This window comes from Coturnix japonica, chromosome 1 (assembly GCF_054131305.1).
Source record: "Coturnix japonica strain WE chromosome 1, WE-NBRP24, whole genome shotgun sequence".
Taxonomy (NCBI): domain Eukaryota; kingdom Metazoa; phylum Chordata; class Aves; order Galliformes; family Phasianidae; genus Coturnix; species Coturnix japonica.
In genome coordinates, this window is record NC_140663.1 from 71907344 (window position 1) to 71927742 (window position 20399).

The window sequence follows — 20399 nt, forward strand, 5'->3', positions numbered from 1 at the left end:
GGGGCCAAAGGAGGGCCATGAAGATAATTAGGGGGCTGAAGAACCTCCCTGTGAAGACAGGCTGAGAGAGCTTGGCTTGTTCAGCCTGGAGAAAAGGCTCTAAGGAGACCTCATTGCAGGCTTCCAGTATTTAAAAGGGGATTATAAGCAGGAAGGGAATCGTTTTACAGGTGTAGACAGTGTAAGGACAAGGGGATTGGTTTTAAGCTCAAGGAGGAAAGATTTAGATTGGATGTTGAGGGAAGTTCTTCACAGAGGAAGAGGTGAGGTGCTGTAACAGACTGCCCAGAGAGGCTTGTGGTTGAAGAATTCCAGCTGCATGCAAAGAACACATTGTTTAGCAAATGATATGTGCAACTAATACCTGTGTATAATGCTATAATAGGATAATAATAGCAGGGTGACAAAGTCTTTAGCAGCAGTAAATGAGAACAGCCCAAATGCAGCAGCCACAGGTACAGAGGAGAGAAGAAAGAAGAAGAAAAAGCTGCTTACTTTCAGAAGACCTCAGACAGGCAGAGAATTCTAGTAAGAGTTACCCTTACCTCCAGTGCCAGCCCTTAAATGAGGTCTGGGGAGGGGTGGAGGTGGGATCCACCCCTTCCAGTCACTCAGGTGCACTGTATACACCTGAGCTCCCCTGGGCTGGCCCTGTTGGCCCTTCCTTCCCACCAGGAGCTCAGTTGCTGTTTCAGGCCATGACTTGGCATTTCCACTGTGCTGTAGACCAACAAGATTTTGGTGATTGCTTTTATTTATTTAGTAATAGAAACCTCTGTGAAAAGGAAAACCTCATGGAAACAGATACTTCAGGAACCTTAAGCTGTAAATGAATTGTTTATCAGTATGCTATAATGAATAAGGAAAATGAAGTCTCAAATAAGGAATAAAATACTGAATGACTGTATTTGTACGAAGGTGCTTTCAAACATAACGGAATCATGTTTTTTTTTCTTCTCTTAGATGATGAAGCATGCCTGGGACAATTACAGGCAATATGGCTGGGGACACAATGAGCTCAAACCAATCGCCAGGAAGGGACATTCCACCAACATATTTGGTAGGCTATATTTTCTTTTCTTTCTTTCGTATTTTTTTCTTTTGGTCCATGCTATCCTCCTTGAATATCTACTCAAGCATTATGTTGAAATGTGGGTCACAGAAGTGTGGTTCAATGACTGTCTTCAGTAAATGAGCTATTGGGAATAACCTATTTGTATTGTTGCAAAAGCAAAGTTGTGTTTGTGTATGCTGTTAATTGGTCTGCGTATATATATATATAAGCAGCAGGTAGCATGCTCATGATATTTAGGGTTGCAATTAAAATAAATTTGCCATAAAGTGTACAAACAAACAAAACCCTCATCTCTTCTTGCTTAAATTTTCGTATTTGAATTTTTTGTGGATGGTTCACAAGTGTGTGCGTTCATGATGCTGAAAAGCTGCTTGGCACATTATGACATTTTAAGTAGCTTTCAAAAGAGATAAAAACCTCAAGAAGACAAGGACTTTGTTACCTGATGTCTGACTTTTGGATTTCGAGTATGTGGATTGAATGAAAGGCGACAAAGTTGAAAAATAAAGAAGTGTGGAGGTGGATGATGGAATTCAAGGGATGAACTGAGAATATTTGAGCAATGGAGAGTGAATCTTAAGTGTTACGAATGGCATTTTAAATAGTATAAAATATATGGAAGGAAAAGATAAAAAAAATTGAATAGCCTGTGTTGCGTGCGTGATCAGACTTATAACTAGATGGGCTTTTCTTCCTTAAAATCTCAGTGATCTGCAGCAGTGCTATTTTTTCTTTATGTTAAGACAGAATAGGTAGAATTGTTATAGCAAAATAGCAAGGATTTTACTGATCTTCAAACGAGGAAATAGACCTATCCAGTTCTAACCCCTCTCTACAGCATGGGCTTGGAACTGGATGGGCTTTACGGTTCATTCCAACCCAAGCCATTCTGTGATTTGAAATGCATGCAATACTGTAGGGTGTTTGTTTGTTTGTTTTTAAATTCTCTTTGGGGGTTCATACTATGTTCACCCCTTCTGTGGTACCCAAGAAAGATAGAAATTTATAACTACATTTTACATCAAGAATAAAAGTGCTTGTACCCTGTATATTTTAAGTATGCTACTTGTTTACTTGAAATCACGACTTTTATTGGCTTTTTTAAATGAGGTAATAAGCTAATGACTGTGTAAGGTTGTCTCTCATTAAAGTAGATATTTATTTTAGTTATCCTGCTTGAGGACATGAATTTGTTTTTTGGAGGTTATAGATATTCAGATTAGGATTGTACAAGTATCTGGATTTAGCAGCAGAACCCAGAATAAATTATTTTGGCTTATACAGAAATTTTGTTAGCGTTTTGTTTTCATCCTTAGGGGAAAAAATAAACTAATTCTGAGCAGAGTTAAGTAACTAGTTTTAAAAGTGTTTGTGCTGGATTCAACCTAGATAGCTCTGATCACGCACTGATGTTTGGTTGTTGCTAAGCATTGGGTGTGTGCCCAGGGCTTGGCTGGGCCTCTCAGTGGGGAAGAGCTGCTGCCAAGATGGTGCGGGGCAGGGGGTTCAGCCAGGTTAGGGACCTGAATTAGACCAGGGGTTATTCCACACCATGTGGCACCATGCACATGTGGAAGGCTGTCACGTTGTGAGCTGTTAGCCGGGGGTGGCTGCTGCTTGGGGGTCGTGGGTCTTCAGTCAGCAGGGATTGAGATGTTGTATTGCGGGCAGCTGGCATGTTGGTGCTGTGTGTCAATTGGCAGGTGGTGAGTAATTTCATTTCTGCTGTACCTGTTGTTATTGTTGCATTTCTATTTTCATTTTCTGTCTTGGTGAATAGTTTTTAGTTCAGCTCATTGTGTTTTGTTTCCAGTTCTTTCCCACACTCAGAGATGGGGAGGAGTGAGTGAACAGCCACGTGGTGCTGAGCTGGGGTTGAGTTAAACCACAACAGGACTGTATGTGCTCTTTCTCTCTCTGCCCCTGCTTTCCTTATTTATTTATTTTTTCTTGAAACCATTCACACACCTTACCGAATTAAGAAGTAATTCTATTTATATCTAAGCTACTTTTCATCAAATTTATATGCATGATGGACTCCAACCTTGAAAAAATATACACTGGAATGGAAGGTAGAGTTTTAACTAGGTACTCTCTCCTTCTGTCCCCCCCCCCCCCTCAGCAAACAGGCAAGCAAAAACTGACAAAAAGCACTCACAAACCAACAGTGCATGGAAATTTAAATTCATAGGAGAATAATTTCATTTACTGGAACAGCTCTGCCAGCAGCCAGTTGAATGAGGGCTGTTCAGCTTCATTGTAAACAAATGGCCTGGATTCTGGTTGATTGCTTTTCTCCACACACTGGAACCTGTTTTGTTACACCTGATGTGTATGGTGTGAAAGGTGGGATTTGTTTTCCTTTTCTGTATTCCTTTAGAAAGTAAATAGTTTGGTCAGATGGAGGTGTCTAGGGCAAAGGTGTTAGCATGTTTAGGAGAGAAAAAATGGACAGAGCATGAAGAGTGAAATACAAGTCTAAAAACGCAGTCAGGGCTGAGCATAGCACAAGGACATAATGTGAGGCTGCAGGGAAAAGCAGAGAGCATCAGGCTTTTGTTGTGACTGTAGGAAAGACAATTCTTAGGTTCTAGAGCTCTGTTTGATGTTCTCAAGTAATTTCTCTTTGCTACCTTACACATTGTCAATACTTGTATTTCTACCAGGAGAAACCTCTTTGGAGGCATCCCATGATTTAACTTGCTTTTTACCTGGCTGTATGTCATCAGTAAACCATGGCTTCCTTATTGTATTTTATCCAACTGATGAAGTAAAAATGTAAAAATGTTCAGTGTTCACCTATATGACCATATATACTATACTATGTACTATAGTTCTTGCTATAGAATTCACGAGAAATTGTGTTCCTTAATTGGTTAGGAATGGTTTTATGTCAACTTCCATTTGCAACCCAGACTCTTTATGAAATGAGTTATTTGTTCTTTATGGGAGAAGCAGACATTTTCTGATGTGTCTGCCATTTAATTTTTATCCAACTCATGCTATGATTGCTCTATTCAAAGCTATCTTAGCAAAACACTTTTCTGTTTGGGTTGCATCAAGTCTAGAATAGAATCAAGTATTGTTGACTTGGTGGGTTGTTGAAGAGAAGGGGAAAAACAATTGATAGTGCTTGTACTAAGAATACTAGGCTGTATTGTTACTGCTAGTATGTTCCCAATCTCTATTACCTGTAAAACAGCATTCCCTGTCGTATTTGCCTTTATAGAAGCATTACAGAACTGTTTTTGAAATCTGATGCTATTTTTAATTAATGCTGCTCAGCAAAACCTGTTTCTACTATTCTCTCAAAGATTATTTGACCCAAATTACTTTCTGCTATTACTGCAGCCATATTGTACTTCCTTCTCTGTTCCTAGCACTTCTGTGACTCATGTAAGAAAGCTTCCTGAGTTTATGTTAGTTGACGTGCAGCTACAATCTCTTGCTAGTCTTCTAGAGACGTCTGACCCTGGTGACTTCAAGCTGTCAAGGAGAGCCTGCTAGATGTGTTGCCTATCAAACTGTGTAGTCAGTCAGCTGAAATTTTAAATAGTGCCTTTGCAGTACTGAGTTCAAAGCATTACTTGCATTGCTCTGCTTTTGGAAAGCACAATTGGGAATTAGTGGACTACTAAAGATATTTATGTGTAGATAACACTAAAGGAGCATTCAAAGGTTCTGTGTTGGTAAAACACAGCTAATATGCTTAATGGGTTTGTATCAGTCTATAGTTGTTATTCAGAAAAAAATAGCAGTGCATTTCTAAACTTTGCATTTAGACAGTTTTTGTCCAGACATGAGCTGCATTATGTGAAGATGATGTGGTAATATATACATACCTAAGCATGAGTTTGCACTGTTGCAAACTGTTTTATTATTTACTAAAGCCTCAGTGCCACAGTGCAGCATGTATCTCTTCCTTAACATACAATACAACACAACCTTTGTGTTTTATGAGGAATTTGTCTGGTGTATACAGTGATGTGCTGATTTTTCTTTAGTTGTGAAATAAAGCTTGGTCAGTGTGTGGTTTAACAAGCAAGGTACATTAAAGCAAGCATGCATCCTCTTGCCCAGCTTGCTGTGCCAGCCCATCTCAGCCTCTGTTAGCAATAGGCCTACTGTCTGCTCCTGCTGCAGCAGCGTGGGAAGCTCTCGTTGCAGGTCTCTTTGTTTCTGAACCACAGGGAACTGTCAGGGCATTTCTTCATGGTGCCAGTGAGCAGGACCGGCAGTGCTACCAAGCACTGTGGAGGAAATGCATTCATCAGACTGTAAGGATGTGAGGTTGTTGCAAGAATAAGCTGAGTCAAGCAAAGAAGTTTATTTTTCCAGTACCTCTGGCAAGTACAGTATAGCTTAGGAAAGCTTAGGAGAGTCTAGAAAATAAGAGGTGGAATGCTTCTTCACAGTGCTTTTACAGGAAAATAGTTTTACAGTTTTTTGTTTTGTATTATGCTGGAAAAATAGTCATTCATTTCCTGGATGTCTTTGTTTTCTTTCATTATAATGGTTATTGGACTGCTAGAACTGTTCTGACATTGTCTGCTATACCACTTGATTTTCAAGGTCGTATAACTGAGTGTCAGGTTTTGTAGGCCTCCTCTTTTTCTTTATTTTTAACTGCCACATAACCAACAAATATGGAAATAAAACATCACCCAAAGGTCTGAGCTTTTGCAAATGTGGTTAACACCTAATTTGTATGTCATGTCTTCTAACTGTAAAAATCCTAAGTCAGTTCCTGCTTAATATCCTTTTTCTGTGTGTACTTAAGTCTCTGAATACATGTGGCTGATAAATGGAAACAGTAAAGGAATTATATATACGTGTTAACAGATTGGTTCTTGGCTTTGGTTCTTATGAAAAATACATGGTGAGTAGTAATTTTATCTTAACTATACTTGCATAAATAACCTTTTTCATAGAAAAAAAGGGACAAAACTCCTTACATGCTACTAGTATAGACAGCTGGTTGTACAATGCAAATTTCATCCAGATTTCTGTATTTAAGAAAATTCTCTTCATTTTTAAAGTAAATGCAACTGGTCTTTGAACAGCCAAATGCAGCTGTGGCCTGTGCAAAAGCAGTTATGATGAGTACACTGAGACGGTGTTGAACTTAAGTACTGTGAATGTGTATTCTTTTTGCCTAGTAACACATTTTGGAAAGACAAAGGTTTAAGAACATAATTCTTGAGAATTACTGGCCTAATCTGGAGTCAGAACAGTGTTCTTATAATGCAAGAAAAGTTTCATCAGATTAGATGAGAGATGAAATGTGATAATTACTCTTCCACTCTTCCAGTAGGTGCCTAGGAAAGAAATGTAAGAACAGGAAAAGCATGTAGTAACTGGGTGCTTCTCCAGGTACTGTCTGAGTTTGTGTGGTGTTACTGCTTCAGGAGCCAGAGGCAGTAAGTGATAGTTAATAACTTGTAGTTAATTTTTTCATTACTTTGTCCATTCTGTTCTTGAGTCTGTGCAAGTATGAGGGTTCCCACAGTACCTTATTACAAGTGGATCCACAGTTTGATTCCACATTTCAAACTTTTCTGGTTTTGAACTGTCTACTCGCTGTATTAGATATCAGCCTTGATATCGGAGCAGAACCTGAAGAAAGTATCTGTTATTCCTGTTTTCAGAAATGTCTGTATCCTCTGTTGTGTCTTTCTTATGTGGAGAGTATGGACGTAAGCTATTTCTCGTACATGTGATTTCCTACCCTACACATTACTATCTCTTTTCTCTCCGTTTTTCATGTTTTCCCATTGTTTTGAGAGGAAGATTAGAATGTTCCATTATGTTTTGTTCCCTGTTTCTTTTTAAATTGTATTTTGCGTTTTTCAGGCAGCTTATGGAGTCTAGAAGCTCACAGCAGAGTGGCTGCTCTGTGGTATTATTACTTTTCAATATCCTCATCTAGTGTGTATAGCATTTCCATGTGATTTATTAATATATTGAATAGCATGTATCTAGGCATTCATCTCTGATCACAGTGGTGGTTTTCCTTGTAACGGTAATTGTAGATTTGTACTTTATTTCCTGTCTTTTAATCACTATCCATCTGTGGGAGAGCAATTTTCTCTTACCCTGTACGTTTTTTTCATAGGAGCTTTAGTTAAGGGATGTTATCACATAACCTTCTGTATGTATTCTCTGTCCACACGTTGGCTGACATCTTAAACACTGATGCTTAACTTACAACATCCCTTTCGCTATAACTCTCAACTCTTACTCGGTTCATCTAATTTAGGTTGGAAGGCTGGAAAAGACCTAAAAGATCATCCAGTCCATTTGTTCTTCTTTGCAGCTTTTCTTTACATGTTTCTTAACTCTTAAAATAAAATCCCATGACGTTATTCAGAAAATTGAAAATTCTGTCTTTAAAAATAATTTGTAATGAATGCAGATGTAAAGTGAGATTAGACAAACACATTTCTGTAATCTGCTTTATAGAATGATGAGCTACACATCTACATCAAATGGTTAAGGATGAAATTACATCATATTGGAGTTCAAGGCTTGGGATCATATGGAGAATTTTTATTCTCTCTGGTACCATCTCCTTTCCCAGGCTTCTTTTACAAACCAAATGGTTTGGTCTGAGGGGAGAAAGAAAAAGTGTTTTCCATTGGGAATCTTTGGACTTGTGTTTGTTTTGTCTTGGTAACAATTTAGATTGCTAGGCCGCTATTCCTAAATTTAGGCTTAGTTCCTATCATTTGGAGCTACAAGCAGAGCGTGCAGTAATGAATTAAATTAAGCCATTGCAATCTATTTTGGATGCTGTTTCAATGTTAAGTAAACGAGCATGACAGCTAAGTTGGGGAGTAGTTTTTCAAGCTTTAAAACTAAATATGGAAAGAACAGCATCACAAACATACATACAAGAGTGGTGGCATGTGTGAGTGTGCTTCGCTGTCAACTGAAGCCAGCTGTGAGGCAGCTGTAATTCAGAAGCATTTAAGCATGTGAGTGCAGCATTGTGATTGTGCTTAATATACCTGTTATTTAATCAGAGTTTCATTTCATCATTCAAGTTTGTTTTCTTTTATTTAGTTCAGTTTTTTAACCAGTCTGGTAAAGCTATATGGGTACTAAACTGAAAGTAGTCCCTCTTCAACTGAGTGAGAGAAAATTTGTAATGTGATTTGGATCAAAGTGTGTAGAAGTGGCCCAAGTTTTTGGTTACGTAAAGATGGAAAAGCTTATGTGACATTATAGCTTAGAGGTTCATTTTTTTATGATGCTTTTCCTATTGCCTATCTGGTAAAGAAGGATGTTGTATTTACAGTTATATATAGGAGCTTGTATCTTTCCTGTCTTAGAAGATCAGTATTTAACTTGCTTCATACACAAGGATTCCACAGCTCTATTTACACAACCATACCTGAATCCAGGCAGAACTATGCTCTTGTATTTGCTGTCAGGTATCACAGAATTACCTTGTTTGCTGCTGGATTTAGCTGATGGTTACCTGTATTTGAATTCTGTATGCTTCTGAGTCATTGTTCACAGATACTCCTCTTTAGTTTTCCTCTTCCTTATTTATCAAAATTGCTCCAGATCTTTTTGTATAGCTTTGTTTCTTGTATGTAGCTCATCGTTATCACCATTCACTTGCCCCTTTTTCTGTTCCCTTTCATGCTCTTCCATCCTGTTGCGTTCCTCCTTTGTACAAAATTTACTACTGTCTCCTCTACCTTAGTATTTTCTTACCATATACCTTATTCTGATCTTCACACATTGCAGCCTTTTGGATATCATTTGATTTTGTTCTTCTGCTAACTCGGCTTGGAGTTCCAGCATTGATCTTAATTATAGTCTACACAGTCTGTTCTTTCCTGTTCTTCTGTTGTTACTAAAACTACTGTTTTGCATTTATGATTACGAACAAAACAAGCCTCCCAACAAAAGGAAATAATGGTAGAAAAACATAGAAACATAGAAAATTGCAATAGTGTGGTACTAACTTGCTGTGTCCCAGTCAGATTTAGTTTTGAGAACATGCAGGCTTTGTACTGGAGGGCCTGCATTCTACTTTTGTATGATTTAAGCTGTAAAGCCAAGAGGGCAAAGCAAAGAGCTTATGGAAAGTTCAGAGAAGATAAAGGTTTACTGTAGTGTAATTCCGGGTGTTTAAATTTGGCTCTTAGGGCGCTGCCTATTTAAGCAGTGGTTTGTTGATTAATGGTGTCCACCTGCAGGTCCACTTTACAATGGATTCAAAGAACAAAAAATTAGCATACACTTCAGTGCTTCGCTCTTATTACTTCCTCATTTATAAAATAAAGGAAAGCTTTACATCTATTATTTTATTTTGTTTATATGCTAAAATGCTTTAAGTGCCTGGTACAAGAGACTGGGAACTTCTTTTCATGTAGTCTATTATCAGCAAATTAATAGAACTAAGCAATCAACATGCTCAGTGTTTTGTTCTGCTTTTTTAAATTAGTTTACAATTTTAAAGGCAATTGGTTTCTCTGTGGACGCATAGAAGTTTATTTGTTGCATGTTATGGTTGAGCTGGAATTGTACATTGCAGTTCTATATGAAAAGCATTGTTTCAGTGAGTAATTTTGAGGCCCTTCTTTTCAGAGTGGAATTAAACTCTGTTCAAAAGTTGAATTCATTTTCTTAAACATAATATTGTTCATTGTGAGTCATTAAGATATCATACAAGTTCCGTGCTTCAGTTGTGGCAGCTTTATTGCCAGCGTCTCATTAGAGATAAAGAGAACTGGTGCGATAATTGTTTGCTTTTAATTTTTATGTTGTTTATTTTTCTACCAGGTCTGTAATTGTCTGCTGCACTGAGAAATCTTGCTGCTACGGTTTGGAAACCTAAGTTCTTTGAATCCTTTTTAGTAGAAATTGCTATGTGCTGAAACATGTAGCCTCACCTGGTTTATTTGTTCCAACCGTGCTTTAGCTGGCCAGGCAAGAATATCAGTACTGATATACTCTTTTTTTTTTTTTAAGAGTGTAATAACTCAATTTTTAATATCAGGCTGAGGTTTCCAGGGAAGCATTTTCACTCTAGTGCTAGGAATTAAAACACTTCCCTGTATGAAAGAAAAAAAACAGTGCTAGTCTTACACGTTCAATGTATGCCAGCGTGTATGAACTTGAGGCTTTGGATTTCCCCCTTTTTTTCTGGAGCCACTGGGATGGCATAGAGAGAATCTGCTCTGCGTTTAGACCTATCCTGACCACCAGGTTAGTGCTGTACTGCACTGAAATCAGGCTCACACATCTGAGGCAGGATTTAATTTTGAGTTATCCCCTCTAGACTTTGCTCCTCTTTGGGTCCTTTTACAGGTTGATTCCCCCAGTAAAACACACCGGTAATCAAAAATGTTCTGCACCAGTAGAAGTAGAATCTCCTTCTGGTAGATTGAGTTTGGCCAGGGCCCTGGAAGAAAAAAAAAAAAAAGAAAAGAAAACATAAGAGAACTGGGTATTGGTCTCTGAGACAAATACTATTTCTGCTACAAAAGATTGGTTTTAATTTTAAAGCTTTGTCCTTCAGTAGGATCATCCCATGATCCTGCTGCTTGGAAGTGAAAACCTTGCCCTTATATCCTGGTCTCTAGTCTCCACACATCGCTAACTGTATATTCCAGTTATCTAATGCTAACAGAGAGAAGCAGGCTTTCTGGAGTGTAACTTATTTCCATAGCTGGGATGCACTGACATTGAGCTATTTGTTGCTTGCATGATACAAGGCAGTTACCTTCAGTACCAGCCTAACGACATATTTTTGTAAAAGCAACTTCAAGACTTCCTTTAGCTTTTATGTTTGATGTTGGCATCAATAGGTTGACCATGTAAACAAGAATAAAAATCTTGTATGTTTCTGTCAGTGGTTTTAGGAAGTTTTAAAACTCTACTTTTATTTTAAAGGATCTGCTGAGGATTCCACTTCTGGGGTTTGTCATATTTTCTTGTTAACCACAGTGTCATTGAATGGCTTAGGCTAGAAGGGACCATAAAGGTATCGATTTCCACCTTCCCTTAAGAAAAATATTTCCTTTTCAGTCACTGCGTAAGGTAGAAGGGTGAGAATGGTTACACATACTTTTTAGGCCTGTTGTATTCACCTTTCCTTGTAATGGCTTCATGGTAGTATTTCTTTAGGCCTATTTCCTTGGCTTGGTTGTTGCAGCCCTGCTTTGACACAGTGTGTATTTTGATAACAAAGGCTCCTTTTAATGGTCTGTATTTTCTTAAGTCTGTGACATTTGTGGTCTGCCAGAACTGTTTTGGCAGTGCCACCTTTCTTTAGTACCTGGTGCAGATTCTTGGCTCGAGTAATAGCTCTGCTGTAGGGAATTCCTGTAATTGGTCTTTGGTTAGATGCCAAGTGTATTGTAACACCTGCATTACTGTGCAGCAGACACTAAAAGGGAAGGAAAAATAAATGTTACTTTCTGTAGTTTTAGTTATTTAGAATCTGTTGGCCGTACATATTCCAGCTTTGCTTTTTCTCGAGTCTCTTGCTGTGGTGGGCTAGACCTGGTCAGCAGCTCAGTACCACACAGCCCCATGCTCAGCACAAATGGGAAGAGAATGGGGACATCAAAAATGAGACAAGATAAAGATAGTTTAACTAAACAGTGATGGAGTGGTGAGAAGGTACAAGGAGTATAAAGACAATCGCTTGCCACCTCCCACAAGCAGACCTTGCCCAGCCAGACCTAAAAGGATGGCTACTTGATAGACCCAGCCCCCCTGCAGTCATGTTTTATTGCTGAGCATGATGTTGTATGGTGTGGATATCTTTTTTTGTCATTTTAGGTTACATGTCCTGGCTGTGTCCATCCCCAGCTTACTGACTGACGGGCTGAGAGGGGGGAAAAAGAGAAAGCCTCAGTGCTGCTCAATCACTGCTTAACAGCAGTCTGAACTTTGATACGTTGTCAGCTCTGTTTTAGTCACTAATCCAAAACACAGCACCACAGAGGCTGCTTATGAAAAAAAAACACTTAATCACAGCCAGACCTAGAATACCATCTTACCCCTCAGCTTGGGCTAATGAAAGCCCCTGTGGAAATATTTTCCAGAAGTAATTGGATTTGTCTGCGATGTATGCCTCGTTGAAGTAAAGAATAGATTTGAGTGACAGCTCAAATAATCAGAGTTCTCGTGAAGTACCTGCTTGATGATTGCTTTTCAACTCAGGGTGCATTACTGAAGTTGCTGGCAAATAATTTATCATTGAATCATTTGAGTTGCAGGGAACCCTTCGTCTGGTCCAACTCCTCCGCAATGAACAGGGACATCTACAGCTAGATCAGGTTGCTCAGAGTCTGGTCCAGCCTGACCTTGAATGTCTCCAAGGACAGAGCATCATCTTGTTCCATCTTTACACGATGTGTCATTTTTGAGGTCTCCTTTCAGTTAATGCATTTTCTTTAGTATCTCAGTACTCACCGTCCCTTGTGTTTCCACATAACAGACTAAACATTGCATATAATATTGTCTTCTGAATGTTAATAACTTAACCTTTTGTTATGAAGAGAATGGGCTACTTATTGTCTTCATACACTTTTTGTCATGGAGCACATGACATTGGTCTGTTTTCTCATACTTTGATAGTCTCTTGTGAGGCTTCAGGAAGATTTAAATAAAGCAGTTCTTCATCTTCAGCATATTGAAGGAATTTTAGATAGAGAGACCAGTTTTCTTTTAATAGCCCTACTGTTTACACAGTCGTATCATTTGCTAGATATTTCATACTGTGGATTCATGTACTATCAAACAAAGGAGTTATTTGTCTGATCTCAGGGAACTGAAGTCTCCTTAAATATAAACCCGACTTATTATTTTGCAGTCCTTTTGAGTAATACTCTTCCTTAATGAGTGTGCGTGATTTGGTTAATAGTTGATCTGTTTTGCAACTAAATTCATTAGCTCATGATGAATGTTCTGTTTTATTTAGAAGGGTGAACACTGCATTCATTCAATAAACTTCATTAAATTTGGAGCTCAAACAACTAGAACTGTAATCATATGAATAAGAAACTTACCAAATTGACACCTGTAAAATCAAACCTTTTTGGAGTCAGTTATTATCTAACGTGACCATCTGAGGCTTTGTATTGAACAGAGGCAGGCCCCAGGGAGAGTGCCTTCAGCTATAAGTGTTACTATCTATTATGAATTAATTGTTTTATAGCCTTTCTTTTTTTACCATGAAACATCTGTTCTCCATGTATCCAGAGCAATAGCAGATCAGATTGTAGAGGTAGTGGTAAGCATTGCCTTCTCTAAATTATCTCATTATTTAGAGTTACTGATTACTTTTCAAACAACTCATGCAATTAAGTCCATGAAGACTATCCTCTTCTCCTATAAAGCAAAAGTTTATTAATCTTCATTGGCTATGAAATGTAAAAAGAAAGAAAAAAAGAACAAAGCTGCCCCCCACGTACTCTATTATGAATGGAAAACAAGCTCTTTTTGAGAGTTAAGGGTGAATGGTTTGCATCACCAATAGGTGGAATTACAGCTGCCTGTCCATTGTAGTCTGTTCTTACCATAGTGCTATGTGCTACTATAAGGCAGGCCACTGAACTCTTACTCCAGTTTTACTCTAGTTTTCAGCTTCTGATTTGCTGGTTCTGTGAATTTTAAGACGGAAGAGGACATCCATGACAACCTAACTGCCTATTCTGGTTAGCTTGTGCGCTGCAGCAGAAACAAGAATTGACCAGAAGCTCTTCGTATTTAGGATTAAGTTAAGAATGACATTTCCCACATAGGAATATCTGGAATCCTCCAAGGAAGAAACTGAGAGCAATTTGATTTTGTATCTCTGAACCAAGCTACTGTAGCCCACAAATAGTTTTCAGCTGTACTTATCTTGCTATGTGGGACAGCTAAGGTGTGTGTTGGGATTGTTATCCTCTGTAATGGAATTCAGCACTGCTCTGGAGGTGTTAATTAATTCTTACAGTGCTTATGCACTACACTGAATTAGTTTCATGAGAGGTACATGTGTGTGAGGGGTCATGTTGTCAAAAGATATGTCCCTATGTCCTCCTGATATATCCTCTGTTCTAGTAGACTCAAGATTTCTGGAAAAGAACTTTACATTTTGGGCTCTTGCTTCTCAGTGACAGTTTGGGAGAAGACTGGGATTTATGCTGCCCAATTGAGATCTAAGGAAGAAGTCTGGGTAGGGAACCTGTTGCAACATGTTCTCTCTTGACTTTTGGAAATGTATTCCCAAAAAGTCTAAAAAACGAAGAGTGTTCTTCCCAGTCTTCCCCAAGAAAGATGTTCTGGTGAGCTGTTATGATTAATTACTGTATGTATAAGAAGAAAATGGAAAAGTAAACCAAATCCATGTGAAATAGCAGCCTGTGATCAGTAGAGAAATAATTTTGCATGTTGGAATATGAATGCTGTACTTGAAAGGCCTTTGCAAGAAATGGTTAACCTCTTCCATATAATCCAGAAATTACAACCATATTGAGTTGTATCTCAGAAAGAGGCGCTTGTCTCTACTCAGGGGAAGCAGCGTGTATGAGCACATGCAGCTTTTCTCAGTAATGCTCTGTTGTGCATTTGTGGGTCTGGGAAAGATAAGCAAAAAGTCACAAGGGAGATCCTGGAGTGTGGCCCAGAAAGAAAGATCAGAGCATGAACCTACACCTCAGCTTGAATCTTAGGGGAAAAATGCTGAGAAATCTGTTTTGTTCTGTTGAACTGTGTTTATTTCTGCAGTTGCAGACAATGAAGGAGAGGATCTTGCATGAAAGAGATTGTCAATGTATTATCCCTATTCACTCAAACATCTTGTGTACTTGGAAGCATTTTCATTGCGGCTTAAATAAAACAACAGAAAATACTTTGTGTGCCATAGCAGTGTTACGCATTCTGACTTTACATCAGAACTACCTTGCCAGCTAGAACTGAAATTAGTCTTTGTGTTATGATCCAGTTGGCATCTCTCTGAAGTGAAAAATTAGAAAACTGTCTTATTGTGCTCATGGAACAGTACAAGTTAAGTGCATTCTGTAACTCACCCCAAAACAACACTTCATCCTGAACAATTGATTTACATTACAGTACTTATGCGCAGAACTCGATTCATTCCCTGAGAGCTAAGAGTGTGCCTAGTGGCTAACTTGTCAAAGGGTATGTCTACTGATTAATCTTAAGACATGTAGCATATCCCAGTCTGAACTTGAGTACTCTTTAACACACCTGTGAATTAACACTTTATAGATCTAGTTCAAATCCATTAAAACAGGTGAATGCTTATTTTTGAAGAAATTAGTTGGTGATTACTTTGTGAGCAAGATTGTTGTGTTTAATTTATTAATTTATGAAATTAAGTTGTAAGTAACAGTTACTTAGGTGTTTAGAAGAGTTGCTGTGGGGTTGCTGATTCAAGTTACTATTGTGCTGTAGGTAAAAATAAATAAATAAACCAATCTCTAAGTAAATAAAATGCAGAAAGGAATGAAGAGAAACAACCAGGTAGTAACACTGCCCTGTAGAAATTCAAACATAAAATAAATAAACCCATAGTAATTCTCATGTTCCTCCAGAAACAAAGATCTGTGCCTCTATGTGCAGGAGCTTAGGTTGAGATGGCCTAAGGAAGTTGGAACTTGACACCTGTTCAGCTGTCTTCTTCCTGCAAACCCAGAAGTTGCTCGTCAATCAACTGCTTCTGTTTCAGATGGTATTTTAGGATAAAGCATCATTGATTTTCGTTTGGCTTCAGAGGTGGTTCTTTGATGATAATTCCAGAATTCATTAGCACCTCAAGAGTTTTGAGGCTTAGCAGACAAGAAAGTGAAAAATCTTGGTTTCTGTTGGTTTACCTGTCAAGCCAAGCCTAGGCACCATGCTTGTCAATCAGTGCTTTCAGGCTCTGGGTAGCTAGCTTCTGTAACTGCAAAACAGCTCAGTAGTAAATGCTGGAAAATGCAAGGCATAGCTGCATATATATATTGCTTTATCTTTTGTGTGTGTGTGTTTTTTAAATGCTTCTGTCCTAGAATTCCTAGTAGTATTTGAAGCAGAATGCATTGCTGTTCTTGTGTCAAAGAAGAGTTACTCATGTTCAAGTTATGAAAATAGATAAGAGATTATTTTTCCTGTCCTTTGTTGTCTTTACTCCACAGGATCCAAACCATGTCAGAGAACTGAAGCTTTGAAAGAGGTGTGATCCTCTTATGTATCTGTTAATTCCTTGCTCAATTTGGCTATTCCTTGTACTGTCATATTTTAGTAACTTTGTTTTGCTGCTGTTTGGGTTATTTCCTTATGCTTGTGACGCTCAAGATAAATAAACATCATTTGTAATAGAAATCCTTCTTTTTGTGTGTAGGAAACTCACAAATGGGTGCTACTATAGTAGATGCACTGGACACTCTTTATATAATGGGGCTTCATGATGAATTCCGAGAAGGACAAGAGTGGATTGACAAGAATCTTGATTTCAGTGTGGTGAGTAGAACTTGTCCTATTATGTCTCTAGTCTGTTTCATGGTGTTCTGCCTGGAGAGAGGACAAAGAAGTTTTTCAGCTGGAGTTTGCATCTGAAGTTCAGATTCAAACTTTAATGAAGTTCTCTGATTCTGACTTTATTTAAAAAACAAACAAACCCACAACAGAATACCTTTAAGGCTCCAGCTATAATTAAAGATACATCTACTGTTTCCAAAGTACAAATACAGTTAGAGAATGAAAGAAAAGTGATCAGTGAGAATGAGTAGGTCCTCTACAGTAAAGTAGTAAGGCTTTACTAGGTCATAGTAACTGGAACTACTGAGTAGTAATGGAGTCATGAAAGAGGATTTCTTTCCAGACCAACAAAGGGAAGCATTGATATTCAGTCAGAATTGAGCAAATACTTCTTGTTATCCTCATGTTAAATCCTACCTTTCAAAAAGGATTTGTTGATGTTTTTTGTTTTTTGTGTTTTTTTTAAATACATTTTAATACACTGTCTGGCAAATATATTAAGTAGAATTTCTTTCATGTTTTTTTAGTTAGTGCCAAATAATTATTCAATCTATAACTGAAGATGCTAAATTCGTCAGAGATGGTGTAGACATAATGGTGCCATCATGAATGTGGAATAAATCAGCTACTATGGCTTTCATCTGTTGTGTGGCTGTCTCTATGAATTTGCAGAATTAATTTATGATTTAGCTGGAATAAATTTACATGTCACACCGGGGGTTGAATTACAGCTTGCTGTGTAATGAAGGTTGACAAGTTGCCTTAAACATAGAAGGCTTGAATGATTTCCTTATATGGCACAAAGTTTTTTGTTACAAAAAGTTATTCTTTCACACCATTCCCAAACAGCTCCAAATACACTTTGTAGTGATAACATGATCAGAGAAGAAGATAAAATCTGATTTGATTTTTAAAAATCAATTGAAGCTGGAACTGAAATTCCACAGGAATTTCCATATGGATTTAGGTAGTGAAATAGTAAAAACCTTTGGTTTTGGATACAAAATCATACAATCATCTAGGTTGGAAAAGGCGTGTAAGATCCTGAAGTCCAACCATCAAGATGACCTCCCAGGCCCCATCACTAAACCATGTCCCTTAGTGCCATGCCCAGGAATGGAGATTCCACCAATTCCCTGGGCGGCCCATTCCAATGTTGACCCCTTTTACACTGGGGGATTCTTCCTGTTACCAATCTAAACAAGCTCTGGCACAACTTAAGACTGTCTACTTGTGTCCCAGTTGTCATGGTGACATTTTTCTTTATTGATTAGAAGAATGGTTAATTACTTACTTTTTCTTCGTGTTCCAGAATTCTGAAGTATCTGTTTTTGAGGTCAATATTCGCTTCATTGGAGGCCTTCTAGCAGCGTACTACCTTTCAGGCCAAGAGGTAAGGAGATTAAAAGACATCTGTGAAACTTAATATATTTTAACAAGTAAAGGTTGCATATGAAGATTATTATTTTTTTTTTTAGAATCTTGGCATATCTGTAGTTTGCAAACTAATTTCACAGTAATAAGTGGTACCGAGATTCATAAAATCTTTAAAACTTGTTTCTGTACAGGTATAAGCTGAATTAGGGTACCTTGTTAGATAACTTCTTCAAACTTTATTTATTGAGGTGTTTTCAAACGAAGTTCACTTCAGTAAACATCAACCTGAAATGTCAAGTCCCTGTTCTTTACTGCCAAAAACAACTTGTTCTAATAGTCTGCAACTCCACAAAGGTAGAAATAATCATTTTTGTCACTTGTCTTGCAAAGCTATAGGTTTGCTTCGCTAAAGTGGTACAACAGTCTACTTGCCATTTTCTTGGTAACAGACATAAATATCACGCCATTTTCATCCCAGTTTTAACACATATTAAGAAAGATTGGAGGCTTATGCTTTTGAGTGCTTATCTAAAGGCATCCTTGTATTCAAAGGATGCATATACCCAAAGACTTGCAATCATGGATGACTTTGGTCTTCCAATAACACTGTGATTTCATGCCCCATTACTTCACATACTTCAACAAAACTGGAGCCTGACCCAATTTACAGATTAACTCATATCTCTTCTCACATCTTAACAGCTAGCTGTCTTTTGATCTGTTCTCTGTGTCTTTGATATATACATATATATATTTAATTACTTGACATTCTGTAATCCACTGCCTAAGACATAAAGCTTCCAGCCATATTTCACAGATTAAGCCTTGATATGCTCTCAGGTATCCATATGTATTCTTTCCTTTGGTTTAGGGGACCATCGTGTAAATGTATTAGCAAGTACTCAAGTATTTGTCTGGAACTCTAACAGGAGCTGGAAGAAACTTTAATTTGTTGTCATCATGCCGGGACCCATGAATTTTCTTGTTAGGAATGACTTTGCTTTAGAAGAAGAACATAGTGACGCAACAGAGATCCTGTGGGGATCTTCAAGAAAATGTTGAGTTCATTTTTCAAGTATTTACTCTTCATCCTTCTTGTCCACATTCTCCAAGAACTGTGTCTACAGAGGGATAAGTTGCAAGGAGTCCTTTCTGTTGCACTGATTTGTGTTGTTAGAGGAAGCCTGAAGGAAAAGAGAAACATGGAATTTTGCCACTCCATTTCCCTTGTAGAAGCTTAAGAACTGAGCTTACCTTCATGGCAGTGAGCCTTTCTCTGCTTCCAGAATCTGTCAGGCTTAGTTCTTCCAGCAGTTTCGTAGGAGCTAAGTACTTTACCGTGGTGATATGATCCTTGCCCCAGTGTTGCAAATCAACCTTTAAAACTGGTTGCTGTGGCACCCCCTCAGGGAGACAGCCTTCATAGCAGCTATTGCTTGTGCCAGTGTGCAGTGATATTCCAGCCTAATTTACTTTATGCTTTCACCCTAACAAAAGGCATAAAAGACCTTGAATGATCATCCCAAGTATTTACTTGAAGCAGGTGCTGAATTTCATCTAGGTCAGCATTATTTACCCACCAGTTTTCTTCTGAAGACCCTCCAAACAAAAGCTTTCTTCTGCTGGCAGACATAAGCAAAGTTTGTTTCATGAAAGGTAGTCTCAGCTGCTTGTGGTTTTCGTTTTGTGCCAGGGAGCAGCTGCAACAACTAAGCTGTGGAACTGTTACAAGGAGACATGATTCCTACTTTAGTGTATGTGATCTCAGCAGCACAGTGAAGAATTGTTCCTTTCTAGAAATCTTTGTTTCTGTCAGTTGGACCTCAGATGACATTAAGTACTATGTGATCACTGAAATCTTTGATCACTGAGCAGCAGGGCAGTGTCACATCATCTTTTCAGCCAGGAATGTTGATCTTATCTCTGGATAACTTAAACTAGAGCGTACCCTTGGAGTCAGTTACCACAAACACCAACAGCCTCAGAGGAAGAGCAGCAGTCACCAGTAACTGGATTATTTAGATAAGTCAGTAAGTACTCTGGCACTAGCACCTTAACAATATACTTCTGCCCCATTGTGTAGATGAGTGCAGCCAAACTGAATGCTTTGTCTGTGTTTTAAAGCTGGGTGCTCTCTTAAATTGTGGCTGCTGAGCTGACTGTTGTCTTTTAAAATTATTTTTATGGCATCGGCCTCACTGTTGGATTTTAAACACTTCACAATTTGTCAAAGAACATTCCTGTTAAATGATCATATGTATTATCTTCATTTTTCAATAGAGGAACTCATAAATTAAGTGTTCAGGCTGCATTTATTTCAAATAATTTGGCGTATAGGACTGCTTCTGGTACTTCAGAGACTACTTGGTTTGCCAAGTTGGGTAATTTCTCTGCAGTATATCAGCATGAATGAGATGAGCAGAGAAACTTGAGTCTTTTCAATAATTGAGCC

The 20399-nt window shown here is 38.2% G+C and overlaps 1 protein-coding gene across 2 annotated transcripts in view; it reads left to right on the forward strand.

Moving 5' to 3' along the window:
- The window catches only part of MAN1A2 (mannosidase alpha class 1A member 2), a 107292-nt gene that overhangs the window by 30436 nt on the left and 56457 nt on the right, over window positions 1-20399 (forward strand). For both annotated transcript variants that reach the window (XR_014945213.1, XM_015873576.2), the window contains exons 3-5: window positions 964-1060; window positions 16434-16552; window positions 17883-17963. Coding sequence is in view for 1 of the 2 variants with exons in the window: in XM_015873576.2 (XP_015729062.2) it covers window positions 964-1060; window positions 16434-16552; window positions 17883-17963 (297 nt within the window). In the remaining variant the exon portion in view is untranslated. The remainder of the gene's footprint in view (window positions 1-963; window positions 1061-16433; window positions 16553-17882; window positions 17964-20399) is intronic.